Source organism: Pundamilia nyererei, unplaced genomic scaffold (genome assembly GCF_000239375.1).
Source record: "Pundamilia nyererei isolate P.nyererei 1_Seehausen unplaced genomic scaffold, PunNye1.0 scaffold00093, whole genome shotgun sequence".
In the NCBI taxonomy this organism is placed as follows: Eukaryota; Metazoa; Chordata; class Actinopteri; order Cichliformes; family Cichlidae; genus Pundamilia; species Pundamilia nyererei.
The window spans coordinates 933,068-954,115 of record NW_005187494.1 but is presented as its reverse complement, the minus strand read 5'-3'; the positions used below and the strand labels follow the sequence as shown (position 1 = coordinate 954,115).

General features: G+C 39.8%; 1 protein-coding gene across 1 annotated transcript in view; it reads left to right on the top strand.

The window, feature by feature from the left end:
• The window catches only part of myo1g (myosin IG), a 65,405-nt gene that overhangs the window by 7,914 nt on the left and 36,443 nt on the right, over window positions 1-21,048 (top strand). The window contains exons 3-16 of the mRNA XM_005739724.2: window positions 817-1,025; window positions 3,226-3,319; window positions 3,475-3,640; window positions 6,119-6,172; window positions 6,360-6,455; window positions 6,639-6,755; window positions 6,860-7,066; window positions 7,208-7,353; window positions 7,456-7,570; window positions 9,157-9,327; window positions 11,348-11,418; window positions 16,763-16,837; window positions 17,018-17,150; window positions 20,330-20,496. Coding sequence (XP_005739781.1) covers window positions 817-1,025; window positions 3,226-3,319; window positions 3,475-3,640; window positions 6,119-6,172; window positions 6,360-6,455; window positions 6,639-6,755; window positions 6,860-7,066; window positions 7,208-7,353; window positions 7,456-7,570; window positions 9,157-9,327; window positions 11,348-11,418; window positions 16,763-16,837; window positions 17,018-17,150; window positions 20,330-20,496 — 1,821 coding nt within the window. The remainder of the gene's footprint in view (window positions 1-816; window positions 1,026-3,225; window positions 3,320-3,474; window positions 3,641-6,118; window positions 6,173-6,359; window positions 6,456-6,638; window positions 6,756-6,859; window positions 7,067-7,207; window positions 7,354-7,455; window positions 7,571-9,156; window positions 9,328-11,347; window positions 11,419-16,762; window positions 16,838-17,017; window positions 17,151-20,329; window positions 20,497-21,048) is intronic.

Sequence of the window (21,048 nt, the reverse complement as noted above, 5' to 3'; positions counted from 1 at the left end):
AATCATTCTTTAAGACAGATTCCAACCTCTGAGTTGAGACACAGCATTTCTGCCACATGTTGAGCAAACACAACACCTACCATCTACAAAGCTACACATGCAACACGACTGTTAGGTCTTATTCATTCTAGCAACCTGTTTAACCTCCGTGGCATGTAGTCTTAACCCCTCCCAGCTCAACAAACCCACAGTCAGATTACCCAAGGCATGGTGACGCCCTTCGAGCCGCAAGTTTCATTTCCTGCTTTCAGCATGCAGACACTTGTGTCACTTCCTGTCAGCTGTGACATAGTGGTGCGTGATCTTCGTTTTCATGTGCATTGTGAAAAAATGGCAAATGCAGCTAACTTGCACCTGCATACCTGTTAACAAAAGAGTGAATAAACGACATAATTCTATCTGACATACAGTCCAGACTGGACCACTACAGTCAAAAGGAAATTGGTAGTTAAATCTACAGTAACTGGAGAAACAGATACAGATAGAAAATATATGACACTGGCTGAGTCAGAAAAAGTATTGAAGAAAGGGGGCTGGGGTAGAGGCGGGTTGCACAGTGGCTTATTCATGCACAAAGGAGCTTAATACATGCATTTGATTTGCTAACTTGCTGTGTAGAAGGGTATAAGTAGATATGAGCTAGCACTAAGATCAGCTGATCTGTGGTTGATCTTGACTCTATGGCTGAATGCTATGTTTTGTGACTTCTTTTAATCTCAAATGTGCACAGCAGGTCTGCAGGTACTGCATTTGGAAAATCTATATCACAAATCTTTAATAACAGCAGGTGTATGTGATTGCCTTTTGTCTTGTCAGGTTTGAGAAGGGCCGAATCTACACCTACATCGGAGAAGTGGTCGTCTCCGTTAACCCATACAGACAGATGGACATTTACGGCAAAGATAACATTGAAGCGTACCGAGGCCGCGAGCTGTATGAAAACCCTCCTCACCTGTATGCAGTGTCTGATGCTGCCTATAAAGCCATGAAGAGACGGGCCAAAGACACCTGCATCGTCATATCAGGTCAGACTAACCTCACTGCTGTTTACTTTCAATAACCTCATAATAAGCTTGTAATGTCTGACTGGTGGGATTTCTGTTCAATGATGAAACCTTCTTTGGTTTCTCTGATTTTATGTTTATGAAATATTTGGAACAATCCGATGAGGAATTAGATCATTTTAACAACTTTAAAGCTACTTAAAGGGAAATTAAAGAGAAAACTAAACTTTAGTCAAAATATGAACCCTCTTAAGTATGACTCTGCTTTTCTTCGTTTGTGCTTTGACAAAAATATGGAATTAAAAATGTAAAATTGATTTAGGTGCACCTTGCTAGCACCAGGGTGAACCCCTTTTTGCCTTCAGAACAGACTTAATTTTTCATGACATGGATTCATCAAGGTGCTGGCAGTATTCTTCTAAAATTTTGGTCCATGTTCGCATGACATCATCACACAGTTGCTGCAGATCTGTCTGCTGCACATGATGTCATTCACCCATTGCACCACATCTCAAAGGTGATCAAGTGACTGTTGAGCAAATTAGAGTACAGTGAACTCACTTTCATGTCTATAGTAGACATGAAGAGTGAAGTATTGGAATGTGATTAACTGATTAGATACGTTAATGAATAGTTGAACAAATGCGGCTAACAAAGTGGCTAGTGAGTGTAAGTTATCAGGTTGCTATAATTTTAACTGTTTAGGATTTTTCTATTGTAAAGGTAAATGTTCAACCTAATATGAAAACATTGCACTTAGCACTTAATATCATTGTTAATTCAACAGTTAACATGATAATATGGTGAACATTTAGGTTAAAGCACCATGCTAACATTTAAAACGCAAAGCTAACTAGCTTGTATAGGTTCTCGGTCATTCAGGTCATGGTAGTCTCAGGATCTACACTACCAAAGAAAGCGACTGGACTTCTTTAAGTGTTGTGAAGGCCTTTCAACCCACTTAAAGAAGTCCAGTCGCTTTCTTTATTTTTTTCCAAGGTCCTTAGTTAACTAGCATGATGCTAATCCCAAAGTTAACTGTTATGTTGGGACATTGAGGTTAATGCTAGAGACAAAAGTTATTTAATTAATTAGGAAAATAATTAACAGTAAGGAAGCACCGATGCTGTACTTGTAACTATACCAAATAAGGTGGCTATACCAGTAGCAGTATTAATTAGTAAACTGGTTTTCTATCATTACCTGAACAGGCAGCTTGCCTAAATCTGGATTTAAAAATACATTTTTTGAGTCCCTCTACTAAAAATCAGCAGTGACCTTTGACTGAATTGTAATCACAGTGTTCCTGGAGTTAATTCATACACTGTTTTCAGGCTTTAGAAAAACTAGTCCTATAATGGGAGACTTTTATCACTGTTAATCACAGATCAGATCAGGATGGTAGTATTAGTATAGTTAAAACCTATACAGGTTTTTACTATAGGGATACAGAATTGAGATACAGTCAAAACCAGTGACTGTAAAATCAATTTAGGGTTTAACAGGTGACAGCATGGGACAGGGTGGTTTTACTTATATGAAGGTAAAAAGAAATTACGCTGTGGTATTTTCACATACACAAATCAGCCCTGTGTTTGGTGTTGGGTTTCCGCTTTCTGCAGTTTTAATACTCAGCTAGGTATTTTTGGGAATTTAATTTATGCTTCTTTTTTGGTCAAAACCAAGATGTCATCAGGTGATGAGTCACACCATAACTTAGGTGTTTGGCTTACGTTTGATTTTTTAAGTTTATTTCTGAGTGCTTTTTGAGTCGTTTTCACCTCATTGATCAAACTGTTTTATCATTGTGTAAATATATGTGTATTCAGATACATGCCTGTTCTGTGTATGCAAGCTTTTTTTGTATATATGTATTTTGTTGGCTGTTTTAAGAGGGGCATTTTTTCAACCTTTTCCCATAAATAAAGTATACTGTATTTTACTACTTATTTCTTTCACTCTGTAGGCAGGGAGGATGTGAGACTTATTTTATGCAGACAGGAATAGATATAGGACTATGAAGGTTGTCAAACAATATGATCTGCTAGATAGTGATTATTACTGCGTTGACCAAATGTCTGTATCCTCATTCATTAGATGACATGCTGCTTAAATACATCCTTTTGTCAGTGAGATGCCATTTTTTCACATCATGTAAATATTCTGATATTATATTCACTTCCATGCTCAAAAAGGTTGTGAAACATTTTTTGTGTTGTAGGTGAAAGTGGGGCCGGAAAAACAGAAGCCAGTAAATACATCATGCAGTACATTGCAGCAATCACAAACCCAAGCCAGAGGGCAGATGTCGAGAGGTGAGCCCTCACATGATCATTAGGTTCATAAGTTTTATTTTAATGTGATGTTGCCATAAATAACTTGTCATTCTTCTATTCCTCTGACTGCGCTTTACCTCCCTCATGGCTGATTCTGTAAATCCATCATTGGTTACCACAACGTGATCAATCAGTGTGAAGAACGTGCTGCTGAAGTCCAACTGTGTGCTGGAGGCCTTTGGGAACGCCAAGACAAATCGCAACGACAACTCCAGCCGCTTCGGCAAGTACATGGACATCAACTTCAACTTCAACGGCGATCCCACCGGAGGACACATCAACAACTACCTGCTGGAGAAGGTGAGATGATGAAAGGGTTTAAACTGCAGAGAGAGGGCCTTCACAGCGAGCCGCTGCTGAAAAGTACCAAAAAGTTCTTCTCATTTAGCTTTTAAATTACATCTTTCCTGCTGAACATGAATGTTTCATGAGGTGATAACAAAGAGGTGTGAGGGAACATCCATGAATAGATGTGTCTGTGAAGCCTCTATCCTCCTGCTGCTGCGCGTTAATGAATTGCTCACCTGGGGGTACTTGATGCTGCTGTATTTATCCGCTCTGTTAAAAAACCGTCTGACACTCAGATCCAGTTTAAATGATGGTGCCATGATTTATTCTCAGAGGGCAGAAATAACCACGCTGTCTTGAAGCAGCAAAAAAAAATCCAGAGATGAAAAACTGAAACAGCTAGAAATACAGAAGGTGGAGATTTGGACTTTTTCCTCCAAAACTAGGTGGTCTGGTCTTATTTGCATGGTGCACTGGGGTTGTTGCTGTCTAAAAAACAAAAAGCAAAGACAGTTTTTCCTGGAAAAATGAATTTTTGACACCACAACAGAGACAAAAGAAAACCATCAGCACTGTGAAAATTCTTTTCTTCCACACTACTTTTGCTGTCTAACTCATTTACTAAAGCATAATAGTTTATTAGGACGATACATATGCAACTGCTTATATTTTTACTGTATGTGGACTGTACATGTGTAGCCTTCCAGTAAAAGCTCAAATGGTGTTCGGAAAAGCCATGAAAGTCCTTCTTGGAGGTAAATCTTTTCACCAGTGTTTCAGAAACATCCAGGGAAATATTAGTCTTTGATATCTAAAAATGACAGCTGACTAGCATAACATGTGATGCTATGTTCACACTGAGGCCTATCCCAGATGTGACAGGGTGAGAGGCGGAGTAAACCCTGGACAGGTGTGGGGCCAGTGTGTCGCAAGGCTAACATATAGAGACATACAAACATTTGCACGTATATTCTCATTTATGGGTAATTTAGCATTACCAACTAACTAATTAACTAATGACTTTTAACTGTGGGAGGAAACCAGAGTACTCAGAGAGAACCCCCTGCAAACTCAGCCAAACTGTGGATTTGGATTTGAACCCAGGCTGCAGTGCTAACCACTGTGCCACTGGGCTGTCAATCCAGACTTAAATAAGTAGGAAAGCTATGATTATAAGGCTTGATACAGAATTTTCTTGACATTTATGTACTTGACAGGTTAAACCACAGTAAGTAGCAATAGCATCTACGTAGTGTGAGTTTGGTTTTCCTGTGGTTTGAAGTCTCGTGTGAACCTGTGCATTTCATGAGTCCAGTCAGCTAACCACTCCACTCCAACTAGACTGCATCATGTCATCTCAACTGGAACAAATTAAGTTGTTGAATTTCACGCAGATCCTACACTATTTAATTACGTTCACCATATAAACATGAAATTATTTTGTTTAAAATTACAAGTTAGAATTGTGTAAATGTAACAACCACCAAGTTTAATTTTTCTGAGTGATTAGTGTTGTTTTCACGTTTCCCTTTTGGACTGACCCACTTGATTCAGCGTCCAAAGCTTTCTTTTTTTTTGTCTCAAAAACTTAAACCAATGAGCTCTGACCTTTGGGGAATTGTATGTAGTATGTAGTAAAGGTATAATGGTATTTTTAAATTTTAAATTTTAAGGTTAGAAGTTGAGTTTGTCAGATAAATATTTCATTTAATGTCAGTGAACAAAAGAGAAGAAATTCTAACAAACAGACACAGATAGGCATTTATTGTCAGCTTTGCATTCAAAGTGACCAAATATATTTAGGATACATTTACTCTAATATTCAGTTAGTCTGAGAACATATATGAACATATATGGATGTTTGTGTTCTCAGTCATCCAGGTGATGGTGTTCTGAGCTTGGAAAGAAAGTCCGGTTGCTTTTCTATCCAAGCTCCTTAGAAAACATGTATGGATGTATATTCCAGCTAATGCTAATTGTCTGAGGTTTGCAGATATATGGCAGTCACACAGGTCGTGTAATACAGTAGCAGAAAACTAATAGGATGTAGAGTGGTAGTTGTTAAATCATAGTAAGAAGGTCCCAGGTTTCAAATTCTTTTGGGGTTCTCTCTGTGTGCTCTTGCTTAATTAGGGAGTCTAACCTTGTTATAGGCTATTGAGCTGTCCAGGCCGTCTGCCTGCCTCTGACCTCATGACACCCGGGATAGCCCCACATGTGACCCTGAATTAAAGAAAGAGTTGGATGGAGTAGTCTTAAGGTTTTTTCCTCCTCTAAGGAATAAGTAAAGTAATGCATTATTTTTCATTATGCGACAGAATAATGTGTAACACATTTTGAGGAATGACCCTAACATTGGTTACAGAAACTGCACCTAACTGAAAGTAACTTTTGAAAAAGCTTCGTCATCACAGAATAATCGTATAACACTGTAAGAGTACCTTAGGTAGCATTTTTTATTTGCTACCATAATCTGTTTTCCTGTTCAAGTCCAGGGTGGTGCACCAGCAAGGAGGTGAGAGGAACTTCCACTCGTTCTATCAGGTAAACTGCAGTCTGCACTTCTGCTGCAAAACAGTTATCGCAGTTATCACATGAACACATTCACTCCGCAGCTATAACCAGGCTGTGCAATGTAACCTCCACAAATAAATGTCACCTGCCCAGTGATGCCTGCACAGCTGTACAGTCACAATGGTGCTGAGCTGGTATATTTGCTGTGTTTTCATAGCTGCTGCGTGGAGGCTCTGATGAAATGCTGCAGTCGTTTCACCTGCAGAATGATCCTGCTGTTTATGTTTATACCAAAGAGGGAGCGGAAACTGTTGTGAGTATATCATCTTGAGAGTTTTAGTTTAAGAGTGAATAAAAGTTTGAATAACTGATATAAATTAAACTGTCTGAATTTTAAAATGAATCTTTTTTTAAATTTTTTGCATAATTTGGAAAAATATTCCCAGCAGCCCATTTGTTTTATTTTGCATTTTTATTTGATCTCTTCGCTTTCCAGACCTCCAACAATGATCGCTCAAGCCACAAAGCCGTGTTGAGCGCACTGGAAGTTATTGGCTTCTCAAAAGAAGAGATCACCTCAGTTTATCAGATCCTCGCCACCATTCTGCTTTTGGTATTTTAGAGCTCGGATTAATGACTTTTCTTTACATACATGCAAAACATAAATTGGTCAATATACTTGAAGCATCCAATGAAATAGAATGGTGTCTTTTTCAGGGCAATATGCAATTTGAGAGCGATGGTGAGAGCGTTAATATTGTGGGACAAGAAGTTGTGAACCACATCTCAGAATTGACGGCCACAGACCCGGAGAGCGTCAATAAGAGCCTCCTGTACCGCACGGTGGCCACTGGAGGAGGCGAGGTCATTGAGAAGGGGCACACAGAGCAGGACGCCTGCTTTGGACGGGATGCTTTTGCCAAGGTGCCAGAAACAGGCCCAAAATAGCTCAACAGTAAAGCTAAATGGTGTTACGGCTACTGAGGATGAATATAGATGTTTACAACATACAGTAACGTGTTTTCCTTTTATCATATTTTTTTAGCTCTGCCTTCTCTCCTACAGGCTCTCTATGAAAGGCTTTTCGGCTGGATCGTCAGCCGCATCAACAGCATCATTGAGGTGAAAGACTACGACCCAGTGCTGCATGGGAAAAACACTGTAATTGGTGTGCTGGATATCTATGGCTTTGAGATCTTTGACAACAACAGGTGGGTGTCACAACAGTGTTTTGACATCCGCCCTCTTTTCTTGTGAATACTAGTCATTGTTGATGTTGTTGCTCAAGTGTTTGTTCCGCTGTTTTTGGCCAGCTTTGAGCAGTTCTGCATCAATTATTGCAACGAGAAGCTGCAGCAGCTTTTTATCGAGCTGATCCTCAGACAGGAACAAGACGAATATCAGAGAGAAGGCATCACCTGGCAACATGTGAGGAAAACACACAAACACAAGCACTTGCACAACAACGGCTGCGTCCATATTTGTTCTTACTCAAAGTGGGCCTGTCATTGTTTCTCTTGTATTATATATCCGGTTCCAGTGGTGGATGCTCATATGAAATATGACAAAATTTCAAATAATAAGGTCAAAAGGTCAGCTTTCACACCACTTGATACGCTCTGAGCCAGACAGATTTCTCCCGCCTTGTCTCTGTGATTCAAATATGGAGATGTCTTTATATGGTCATCTTAAACAGATCTTGCACTGAAGCCTCACACACCTGCTGTTTAAACCTTCTGTTTGAGAGAGGCAGCCAATCAGAGGAAAGCTGGATTTCAGACAGGGGATGAAGTGGGCATCAAAACCCAGTATGAGATAAATAGCCATAATTTTACTGTGAACTATGCAAAACTACCCATCAACTCTGACTTTGAAGTGTAATGTTGTGTCTATGTGTATCTAAAGGTCAGGCTGAGAGATTAAAAGTGTATTTTGGATTCAACATCAACTTCAGTCGTTCCCGTCCCATCTCAAATTTGTGTTTTAATTATACTTTAACTTTTACATAACCCATGTAGCATTGCTGTCCCCCAAACCCAGAACAACCCCTCACTGTTTGGTCAGTTCAAATGAGGAGCTGATCTGAATGGGAAACTGAGGACACTGGACTTGTCAGTGAGAATTTTTTTTTTTGCAAATTAGCATACCCTGGATAATTCTCAGTTCTGACTTTAATGAGGTCCATAAATTACAAATTAACTTCATGTTTTATTTATGATTTATCCATTGAAGTCTTCATCAAAGTGTTTACTGAGGACACAGACAAAGTGAGCCAAGGACCTTTTCCCCCTATGCAAGAAGTCTTTCTGCAGCCAGATGAGTCGCCCCCTGCTGGATTCTCTTAAAACTAATGCAGGTTAAAGAAGCTTGTCTAATGGCTTCACCTTTCACTTCCAGAAGCTACAGCTATCCTTCATAATGTTGATCCAAAAAGGAAACTCTTAAATCACTGATTTTCAAATTGAAAATCTTCTAATCGAGTGTTGGATTTAAAGTCTCGTGAAAAGACACGAGTTTTGTGTGAGCTTAAAACCCTGACCTGTCTGCTCACTAGTGGACACCTGGTTGCTTAGGTAACCCTCTCATGTCATTTACACACTTTCTTATGTCAATAAGCATCTTTCACTCCCATTTGTAGTCGCATCAATCACTCACCTCAAAGTTGAGAAAAGTTACCATTTAACTTTGCATTGCTGACTCTTATGTTACCTTTTGTTGCCACATGTTGTTGGATTCTGATTACGACATCACTGCTAGTCTCTTGTTGTGTTAACTCTCATTACTTGTAGTTTATTTTAACATCAGATATACAACAATCTGTGAATCTGTTTGTATGGGGGTGTCATTGCAAAATCAAGAAACTGACCGAAACCACACACTCGCTGTATGTGGACACATCTGTCACAAAAGCTCATAAACAGAACAAAATTCTCGTGCAGTAACAAGAGCAACCACTTCATTCACAAACCAATCTCTTCTTTCTTTGAACTGACAGTCGTGCTCTTTATGCGCAGATCGAATACTTCAACAACCAGATCATTGTCGACCTGGTGGAGCAGGCCCACAAAGGCATCATCTCCATTCTGGATGAGGCTTGCCTCACTGTTGGAAAAGTCACTGACACAGTCTGCTTGGACAGCATGGACACCAAACTGGCACAGCACCCCCACTACACCTCCCGCAAGGTCAGAACTAATTACTACATCTCCTCATGTGATGTAACATTTACACTACGATTCCCTTACTAGACCCGAAGGTTAGAAAATAAGCTTATACTCTCTAACAGTAGCACACAATTAAAAGGGCACTCAAAGAGCACATCCTCTGCCAAAGCCAGTGCATTATTTTGCAAGTTTAGGAGAAATTTGCTTCATACTTGGAAAGATGCTTTCATAATGACTGGGTTTCATTAGCACTTCTGCCAGTGCACAATAACAAAAGTATTTGTTTTTGTGAATTATAACATGATGAGGTTATCAAGATTCTCTACAAAAGCAGAAGATCTTTAAATGTTTTTAACACAAAGTGGTTTAAAAACAGGATCTCAAACTTTCAGAATTAACTGGGAAGGAAGTGGTTTTATTTTCAACATGTTCTCATCAGACTTACAGTAAACCTAAAAGGCAAAAGAAGGAAGAAATCTGATCATTTGCCAAAATCGAAATGCTAATATTTGCCTTTTGTAGGTTAGAAGCACTGAAGTAAAGCAGTGGAAATGCTACAACCTAAAATAAATTGAGTTTTGCTCATTTTGGGGAAGGGTGGATTGTAAACACGTAAAAACAAAACCAGTAAAGCCAGTGAAGCAATTTATTGGATAAAGTTTGAGACAAATCCACACTAGTCAGAATCAATAAATGAGATGAAATTTTCTTTCAGGCAGATATTAGTAAATGGAAGGCAGTGCTGAGCCTTGAAAGACTTGAAATGTCTATTTATGTGGACGTATAATTTAACCAGTCACAATATTTAATGGAATTGTTGAGCAACAGTTCTTTAGACTGTCTGAAGGTCCTTCATATGTTTTACTTTGGACATTGGCTGCTTTTTCACTCATTTCCAGTCCAGTCCTTTTACCTGACCATTTGTTTTACTGTTTGTTAAGCTACTGACACTGACTTATACATCATTCAAGGATAAAAGGCACCTAACTCAAGGGTAAGGGGTCAACGGTCTTCAATCGGTATTGTCTTTACACAGACAACTTAGCAAAGAACCAATTTTAAAATATATCTGTGGGTGCTTATTAGCAGCCTGGTGCAAAAACAGTCTATTTGCATTTCTTTATTGCATATATAAAAAAAATACCAAAGATGACAGTTTGACAGGCATAAACTATATTTTTGTACCAAGAGATTGATTCCCAAAGAACTATTGTTTGAAAAGTTATCATGCATAACTCAGCATGGTGTGCACTCTGTCATTAAGAAACTGAGGAAAACTAACAAGTGGAGATAAAGAGGAAGTGACAGTCCTAAAATCAAATGAACAGTATCTGAAAGTCCTGTCAGGAAATCAGACATAAAAACAGCAAAGACCTGACACAGAACCTAAGAGATGCATCTGGCCCTTCAGTTCAATCATCCACTGTTCACTGAAGCCTCATCAGAAATAGAAGGGTGGCGCTCAAGATGGCACTCTTAAGGAAGGGAAACAGGGAGAAAAGGCTGAGGTATGCCAAATTACATCAGAGCTGGAGTGAAAATCAGTGTTAGCAGGTGTTACGGAGTGATGAGACCGGATTTGAAATTTCTGGTCCAAATTTTTATCACTGTGTACAGAGAGGGTCAACGGCCATCTGTAAAACGCGATTTAAGCTGTGTCAGGGTTTGGGGCTTTTTCTTATATACTGTGTTTGTATTCATGTCTGCATGTTTCAGTAAATCAATGATCTTGTCTCTCATTGTTCAAAATGTGAAGAAATGAGAGGCGGTTTGAGAATTTTGCACAATACTATTTTTTTAAATTTAAATATAGAGGAGAATAAAAACACCCATAGTTACCTAAGAGAACAGGTGCAGTTTTGAGGTTTTACCACTAGAGAGCAGAGTTTCTCCAATATTTTTCCTTTTAGGTTTGCTCCAGATATGAGATGCTTTATGAAGTGCAGGATCTCCAAAACTCCTCGTAAAGTTGAGTCTGAAGATGTCTGTAATTGAGTTAAATAGATCATATTTCACTCACATTGTCCTCTCTTGTTTCCAGCTCAGCCCCACTGACAAAAGCATGGACTTTCAGAAACACTTCCGTATTCGCCACTATGCCGGAGACGTCACGTGAGTCGCTACATTTTGCACTGTTTGTTGTCATGTTTTTCAGTCCAAGGCCTCTCTGTGGAGAAAAAATAATGACAGGCTGCTGTGCTTGAGTTCACGAGTGTAAGCCATAAAATCCTATTAAAGGAGGTCAGCTCATGGCAATGACATCATTTGGGCTCCAGCGGTCCAGAGTGACAGCTTTACTGAGCAGAATATGTAGTAAATTCCCATGTTAACCAAAATCTGTGCAATCCTGGAAAGATGTTGTCACTTTTCATATCCACTTAATGTATAATTGTATGGACAGTGGATGTTTCCACAGATGACAGCAGGGTTCAGAAGTCACATATACATATGTGAGTAGGACACTACTCTGCACATAAACAGGGCAATGTAGTGGCATGGAGAGGACACGCACACATCTGCTTACAAGAGCTGGAAAGACATGATTTTCAACAGGATCAGTGGATATTCATGTCCAAAAACTTCCAAACCGCTAATATTTTATATGTCAAATTTTAAATCACGTATAATTTAAAATATATGTTTTACAACACATAGAATAAATTCCATCTATTCATTTTCTTGACCACATATGTAGTTTGAAGTCACAGGAGTGCTGAAGTCTGTTCCAGCTGTCGTGTGGAGACAGAGGCGGGGTACGGGTCATCAGTCTAGCACAGGGCTAATACAGAGAGACAGACAACCGTTCATTACTGATATCGTCTTTGTTGTAGTGACAAAGGTTGTTTTAGTTCACTAAAACTAAACAAAAAATCAAAACCACATGTGAAAAATAAGATATTTTAATGAATGTTAATAAAAGGTAAGTAGAGATAGTAAAGATTTTTAAAAAGCGCGTTTTGTTTTAGTGACATTTTTGAATATAGACAGGATTGTGAGACAGTTTTGCTTATGTTTATTGAGACTGGAGGGTAAACATGACTATGAGTCAAGTGTTTGTAAGTTATGTTCTGAAAACTTGCTTATATTAGCCTTTATCACTATAGCAAAAACACTCTAAACGTAACACTGAAGCAGAAAAAAGCAGTTAAAACTGTCTGGGCTCTCCCAGGAAGAAGTTCTACTTCTCCACCTTGAAAGGAGGCAGGTATGGTGATTCAGATATATGACTAGGATGCCTTTTAGATGCCTCCTATGCGAGGCATTTTGGGCAAGTCCAACTAGGATATGGCCTTCTGGAAGACCCGGGACACTGGGGAAATAACGTTAATAATGTCAGGCTTTGAATGTCACGCTGGATGAGGTGGCCTTTAATAAGGAGGTCTGGGTATCTACACATGCCCCTGCAACCGTGACCCTGTAGTAAATGCACAGATAAATTATACTTGTAAAAGTAGGCTAAATCTAAAAATTAAAAACTTAAAAAAAAAAAAAGCTATAGTTACCCTGGCAGCGGCTTGCAAAAGTGTACTTTACTAAAGTCAAACAGGAGGCGTTCTGAGCTGCTAGAAAACAATTTATAGGACAGATGACATCATAAATCACATGTATGGCTATAAAACTGATATATGCATATTGAGCTTTTTAGCTTTTAGCCTGCTCTGAAAGTTGAATTTATTTTTCATTGATGTTAGTGGTTGCTTGGTTTATGACACACAGACTAAAGAAGAAACACTTTGCTCAGCTTCCTTCTCCATCACTGCTCCATTTCCTTATCGGGATTTAAACACTGCAGCGGCCAGATGATGCCCCTGGCCAGCAGTCAGCCGCCGTGGCTTTGGATCCCCACAGCTCACGTGTACTGCCCTCAATCTAGAGAGGGAAGGACATTAATATGTCAAGGGAACACGCAAGTGGAGGAGGATGAGGAGAGATGGAGCCAACTGATGAGACAATTTCGTCTCTGTGTGATACAGCAGCAGTAATCAAAGACTACTGAAGGAGGTTTATTGAGGTTCTGTGACTCTGGGAAATCCAGGCTAACAGGATGTCAAACACACACAGAAACACAGGACAATTTCATGCATCAGCTCAGGATCGCTCTCACCCACAGTTAGCAATGGTGTTTCTATTCCCCTGAAATGCATAAAAGAAAAGGTTCTTGTAGTAGTGATGTAGTGTATGAGACAAAATGTTATTATTACTGATGCAGTAATGTCCAAGTAGCTGTTCATTTTATTATTTTTTATATTAATTAGGATTGTAACTAACAAGACTCTTTTAAGAATTACTCTATTAATTTTAATTATTTCACAAATTTATGCTTTTTTTTAATGCAAACCCAAAAGAAAAAGTTTGAGACCACTTAATCAAAATATTGTGACAGTTGGTTGATCAACATGAGTGTTAGTCAAGAACTTTTTGAAGTTCTTTTCATTGCCTGCGGGTGCTTTTTAAATGAAGATTTTGCTTACAAAGAAACATCTTACAACATGCTAACGGACTGACCGCTCACTCCCTTTCAGCTGCATCTAGCTCTCTATGTCGAGTGGTTCGTTGATCTGATTGGATGAAATTAGCCAGTTAGACAGTGATAAACAGATAGTACAGAAGTACCAGGCAACTAGGCCAACTTCACTAACCTGCCAAATGTTCCTCGTATTTAGTTTTTCATTCTTGTTTATGTCTAAAGCTAAAGCAGTGCTGTATGTTTTTGATTTTATACAAATACTTCAGTCAGAACACAGTTTTGTGTAAAATTCAACTGTCTAACTCCCTGTTAACTTCTAACGCTCATAAAACCTCCTTTTCTTCTGGACATTAGGGTTAGGGCTAGACGATGGAAAGATAAGCAGATTAATTTTGATCGCCAGACCACTGCGCTGTCAGAGAAAAAACACACACGTAAGCTGAGTCAGAGAGGGTTAAATTATTGAATGTTACGTTTGTTTAATTGTTTAGTCATGAGCATCCTAGAAAAACCATGTCGTCAGGGTCCTGCCAGCGGTAATATGACGGGCTGGATAAGAGCGTGTGTCACAGACCTGCAGTAAGTCATGACAGATGGCTGTCCCTGTCACTACGTGTCCCCATCATCCGGCCCCTGATCACCTCAGGGCCACGACGGGGTCTCTCCAGCTGAGCTGTCACCTCTCGTATATTGCTTCCTGGTGGCACCATCCCCTGTCCCATCCCATCCCGTCTCAGTCTTTCCTTACTCTGGCTAAATATACTCTCTTCCTCACCACCCGCTGGCCCCCCCCTTTCTCCACTCTCACCAAACCACCAGTATCAGAAGCTTTGACCTACTTTGTTCTCTCCTCCTTTTCTCATCCTGTTTCCTCTTCTCCTGCTTCTGTTCTGCAACACTCACCTAGCTCTCATTGCTATCCGCGCTTTTAAATCCCTGCAGAATTTCAGCCTGCACATGCAGCACTTTCAGGAAAGATATACAGTTTCATATATTCCTACTCTACAGCTTTATATTGCAGGCATCTCACATCTTTGTCACCTGACTCTCCCCATATGTGCTGCCTTTCACCTTGTGCCACTCAGCGGTCTCCTTGCATCAGCCTTGACCTTCATACTTTAATATACATTCCTCTAAATCATTGTCGTGTCTCTGGAGACCGGTTGCCTTTGTCTTTGCCTGTCCTCTCCTGTCTGCTCTGTCGCAACAGCTTTCCTACGCTTGTAAATAAGTGCTGTGGCTTCTTGTTGTGGGTCCTGAACCCTCACCTTTTTTTTTTACACTGTCTTACTTCAGCGAGCCTCCAAGAAATCTGATCAGGTTATATTGACTTCTGAGAGCCAAGGAGACACATCTGTCATAGGCACTGATAAGTTGTTAACGAATCCTTGACCATTTCCCCTTTGACTTCTATAGGCCTGGAAGTCTCTTTGGAGCCACAGGTATCGCCCCCTGGTGGCCATTAAAATACAGATTTAAGGCACTTCCACGTTGGCATCCCTTCTAAGATCTGGAGGCTATGTCCAACTTTTACACTGTCTATTATGGACATCTGTGACATGTTGGCCTTGAACTTAGGATGCTAGAGTATGCAGTGAAATAATTCTGTCCAGCATCAGCCTTTCCAGACTCCAAATATGGATGTTTTTGCCCTCATATGCCCCCCAAGAAACAGTGCAAATGAGACCAGACACTGACTAATTTGCTCTGGCATTGGACTGAATATGAAGGGAAGCTAATTTAACATAAACAAGAGTATTCTGAAGCCATTGGGGAGGCCTTTATTGAAAGTAAAATTCATGTTGAATACTTTATTATTGTTAATAATTGGATAAAAATGCAGATGTTTCAGGGTTTTTTGGCTTCTAAATGGACTGGTGCTTATATAACGCTTTCATTCACTCACATTTGTGCTTTTCTATATAACATTCACACTCCAGTGAACACATCAGAGTGCAACTCAGGGTTCAGTGTCTTGTACAAGGATACTTTGGCATGGCAAGGATTGAACCACCAACCTTCCAACTAGTAGATGACCTGCCTCTGCCTTCAGAGCTACAGCCACCTCAAGTGGGGAAAGACAGAGAACGTTTGAGAACCAGTGGTTTAGCAGTTGAAGGTAAAACAAGTCCTGCAGTAATCAGGAAGTTGGTGACTGGGTCCCAGCTTGTGATAGTCAGCATACATATGTGTCCTTTAGTGAGAAACTGAACCCAAAAGTGCCCCAAACGTGTCATTGTTGTGAGTATGTTAATATGGATTATAGTCCAAAGTCCTGTAACTGGGTGATAACAGTAGAAAACCCCTATATATATATAATGTAGTTTTAAAAAAATGTAATTTTAGGGGAATATTTGTATACATTTTTTGTTTTGGTGCTTTTACTGGTTTTAAAGCTTCTCATTTACAAGATATGTGCACAGTCCAATAAAAGGAATGCATTCTTTAAAGTCAGAAATGCATCCACACTGTGCATCGTATTGTTACACTGTGAATACGAGGGAGAGGTTTTTATGAGGCAATGCTTACACTACAGCAGGCTCATCCCCCGGAGCTGGACAGCTTATGTAACTGTGCCTTACAATGTGCCCGTGACCTCCCACTGATGCCTCATCAAAACCAACTGAGCAGTTTGTGGAGGGAAAAAAAGGCAGACAGATTAGTTTGTAGACAGTTCATTTTATCTAAACGCGAGCCATGGGGAGAATTTGACCATGTACCTAATTTGTAAATTGACTAAGCAGCATGACTCTTGCTCTAATCCTTTGCCGGAGGTCTGTGAGTCATTAGTAGCAGAGAGTGCAGTTAATGATAGCGACCCTTTGAGTGGCAGACACTTACTCTTTAAACTCTATTGCTATTTTAGTTTGACTTTTGTGTAACTTTAGCATCTTGATTGTTATTGTTCACTCCAAATACTCATCAATGGGGCCGCCCTCTCATTACTAAATAATTACTCTCATATCACCCTCTCTACATCTGTTGCAGATATTCCGTCGAGGGCTTTTTGGACAAGAACAAGGACCTGCTTTTCCAAGACTTCAAGCGCCTTATGTACAACAGGTGCCAAACACAAGCATCACTGACAGTTTTTCCCAGCATCATAATGCTCTTGACAGTTCATTAACTGGGTCATGTGTATATATGAGTTTCTTCTTCCCTCAGTCTGCACATCCCTCCTCTGCTAGCCTAGTTAATGGTGTCCTTTCTTTACTCTTTACCCCGCTTTCTCGCTTCTCATAGTGCCAATCCAGTCCTAAAAGAGATGTGGCCAGATGGACATCTGAGCATCACAGAGGTCACCAAGCGGCCTTTGACTGCTGCCACCCTGTTCAAGAACTCCATTGTGGCTTTGGTTGATAAACTGGCGTGCAAGGTTAGTAGTTTCTGCTTATGATCGACTTCCTCGTTTCTTCTCTTAACCCCAGTGGGAGGCTGTGGATGTATTTTCAGCTAATTAATGCACGTTTGATGTCCACACAGTCAAAGAGTAGTAAATGAAGAAGCATTAAAGTTGAGAAAACTGATTTCTAAACTAGTTTGTAAATATGTTAATCCATATTACTGCTGCTTTATGTCGGTGTTAAGATAATTATTTTAATCGCTACCACTCCGTCTACTTAGAGAGCTGCCATGAGACAGTACATGATTGATGTTAAATGGCTAAAATAATAACAGCGTTTTGCAAAAGTGTGCTGATTGGATGGTTAAGACTTTATAACAGTACCTTTTCCTACCTTGTGCTACCTTGATAGCATGTGATTGTGTAAGATAACTGCTAATAAATGTTAGTAGTTTGGTGTGAAGCCAAAATGGTAAATGCTCTAAAATGACTTGTGGCATCCATTACGGTTACAGTAAAGTATTTGCTTTTATACTGAAAATATAATGAAACTTTTAGGTTGTAGCACCAGTCAGTTCATTCAAGCCAGAATTTGACTTAGTTGGATTTCCCCATTTATTGGAAATGTACTGAGTCATTCTAAAGGGCTCGCTGAATTTGTGTGTGGTATTGTAGTAAGATGCCATCAGTTAGTGAAATGTCTTTCCTCTTAGATATCCCACAATATCTGTGGTGTTTAGGAACTACAAGAGCTCAGTCACAATGTAGCATAGCTCTTAAAAGTCCCGTAGACCTCCTCTGGCATTAACATCAGCACAAAAACTGTGCACTGGGAGCTTCATGATATAGTTTCCATGGCCAGCTCTTGTAGGTTTAATGTGTAGGTGACCCAGTACTTTTGAACACATATACTGTAGTTGGCTGTCTCACCAGATGATATAGTTCTCTTTTTTATGGTGTAGCCATCTACTTATTAATGTAGTCTTGTTAGCTTTAGATGAGTTTAATTGTTTTTTCTAAATTATTAGAACTACCAAAATGTCACTTTATTAAAAGGCACAAACCAGTTAAGGGGGATTTGTTCAGTTTAGATTTAGCTTTAACTAAAACAAAGTGGTCATATCACCAGCTGCATATCTCATTTTATTTAGCTTAGCTGTGTAGTTAGATACCCAATTAGTGAGTTAGTGAGAAATTTGGTTTTTGGCTCAAACCTTGGTTAAATTACCAAAATAAAATCTCACTAAAAAGATAGCATAAAAATGATTCTCGTAATATTGTTCAGTTTAGTTTAGCTTCAGCTAAAGCTAATGTAGGTAGCTAATCACAAGCTTGCATTTAATTAGCCTTTTCTTGCTTTATTTAGCTTAGCTACCTAGTTTCTGCCCAGTTACCGAGTTTCTATAAGCTTGCTAACTTTAGAAATAGGCAAAATGCCTTTTCCTCAAATCGTTAGATAAGTTACTAAGATATAATTTAATTAAAAGTAAGAAAGGATATATTTGAATCAATCATTTTAGCTTTAGCTAAGCTACATGCCAGTCTTATCAGGTAAAATTTCATATGCCTTTCTTTCATTATTTAGCATTACTGTCTAGGTAGTTACCCTATTACACAGTTGCTCTAAGCTTGTTAGCTTTAGAGGATTTTAGTAGACTTCTTTCTTCCATCATGATTGGATTTAGCTACTTCCTGATTTAGCTTTGTGGAATGACTGTCTGATTAGCTTTACAGTCAGCCTATAATTCTATGGTTTGTGTTTTTTATATGCTGTTTTCATAAACACATAACACATTTGTTTATATATGTTACAGATTTTAATCTAGCAAAAAACATATGAAAGATTGAGTCCAGTGTTGCATTTATTTTGGTTTTGCTTCTGTGCTTTGATTTTGTAGAACATGAATTGAAGTCAAATCAATTACTCTGGAAACCTACAGATTTGTTTATATTTCTGTGTCAGAGTTTGTGTTTAGTGCCAGCGTAGATCATCTCCCCAGTTTACTCTGCTGTCTGTACTGATGCTCTGCACCAGTTATAGGCGGTTCTGGTCCCTGTAAGTCTGCATGACTCACAGACTATTCTGAGACTGCCAATGTGTTTGTGTGATGTCTCCTTTGGATAGTGCATAATAAACATCGGAAGAGGAAGAAGAGGTGTAGCATTCACATGTATACATCGCAGTCTGTTCCTTGTGGTGTCAGGGAGTAGCAGTGTTTCTAAGTTGTCCTGATCCTATCTGTCTTTTTGTGGCGTTTAGAGGGTGCTGAGGAGGAGAAGGAGATGGAGGTGGTACATAAAGTATGCACCTCACCTCGCCTGGCCTCATCTCACTGACTGAAGTCTGACATTTCTTGCTGTTATTTTTGGACGGCCTGCTTCCGGGCTGCTGTAGCATCTCGTCATGATGTGGCTGAGGTGAAATGAAAGTAAACTCCCATGCCTGAAGGGTTTTTTTTGCTGTAGGTCACGTTGAAAGAGCAGACAGTTTTCTTCAGCAGCAGTACTGAAGCACCTGTGCTCAGGCTTCCCACTTCATTTCCTCTCAGCCTTCATTTTCTGACATTTTCTCAAACTGCTGCCGAGCTGAGTCGAAACTCCAGGCAAAGCCTGCACAGGGATCAGTGTTTGGTGTCAGAAAGTGCTTCGCCTTATTTGTCTTTAATGGACAGAGCGGTTAAATCAGTGAAAACACAACAGCCAGTTCTTTGACAGGATGTAGTGCATCCCCGCTATAACTGTCAAGGTTCAGGCATCCAGCCATGACCCTGCTTCATCTAAAGTGCAGCTCGGCGTGCTGCTAGCGAGTAGCTGCGTGGGGCTGGGCTGTTGTGAGGCTCAGCTGCTCACTGTGGCGTTTGTTGAAACATTCTGCAAGTCTGATTAAGGTCACTGAACTCAGTTTGCCAGTTTTGCAGCTTGGCTGTGGTGCGGCTCATTGACAGTTTACAAGCTGAGTTCAGTTTATTTACTCGCACAGTGATGACCGCAGCGGTGACGCGAACACTGAGAAAAATCAAAGACCTGTTCAAGTTTGTGCAGGTGATAAAACAAGAGTGTTATGAAAAAATACATTCAGAGTATCAGTCCAAATGCAGTGTTGCTGTGTCACCAGTGATGTAACACTTTATTGAAAATGCAAACAGGCTTTTTGAAATACAGCCAAAGAAAGCTCACACCATGCCAGCTGAACAACTTGTTCTATTTTGCAGGAGCCATACTATGTGCGATGTATAAAGCCCAACGAAATGAAGTCACCGGTGTTGTTTGATGACGCCCGCTGCCAGCACCAGGTGGCCTACCTTGGCCTGCTGGAGAACGTGAGGGTACGCAGGGCGGGCTTTGCCTACAGGCAGCTCTATGCTCGCTTCCTGCAGAGGTAAGACAACGGGATTACGGTCTAGTGAAGTGGTCTCTTCAGCAGCGGAGTGTAACACCATGAGTAAAATGTGTTAAAAAGTAAAAAAAAAAGTAACTTTTCTTACCCAAAATGTACTTTGATCTGAAACCTTAAAAAGACGGCACACATTTATGTAAATAGTACTACCCAAGAGATTTAGACTATTTGACAATTGGTGCTTGTTTTAACAAAACCTAACACGACTAAAAAGACCTAAAGTTAACATTTAAGGTGTGTCAAAAAGTTGGCTAAAAGAAAAAACACATTACCAACATTACCAGCCTGGTTTATGCATGATATGTTTTGTATTTTTTGAAGTCACTACGTGTTGGACAAGTCATTATAATGACCATAATTTAATTAGTATGACCTGAAACTAGAAAATGAGTCATTAGCCATCAGGACAGTGTTTAGAGGTCCCATCACAAGAAAGTGGAGGGCAGACTTCCACAGGACTGGAAGTTTTTTTGGGAGCTAGAGGGATCGCCCCCTGGTGGTAATTAAAAAGAAAAAGTTTATGGCTTCAGTTGT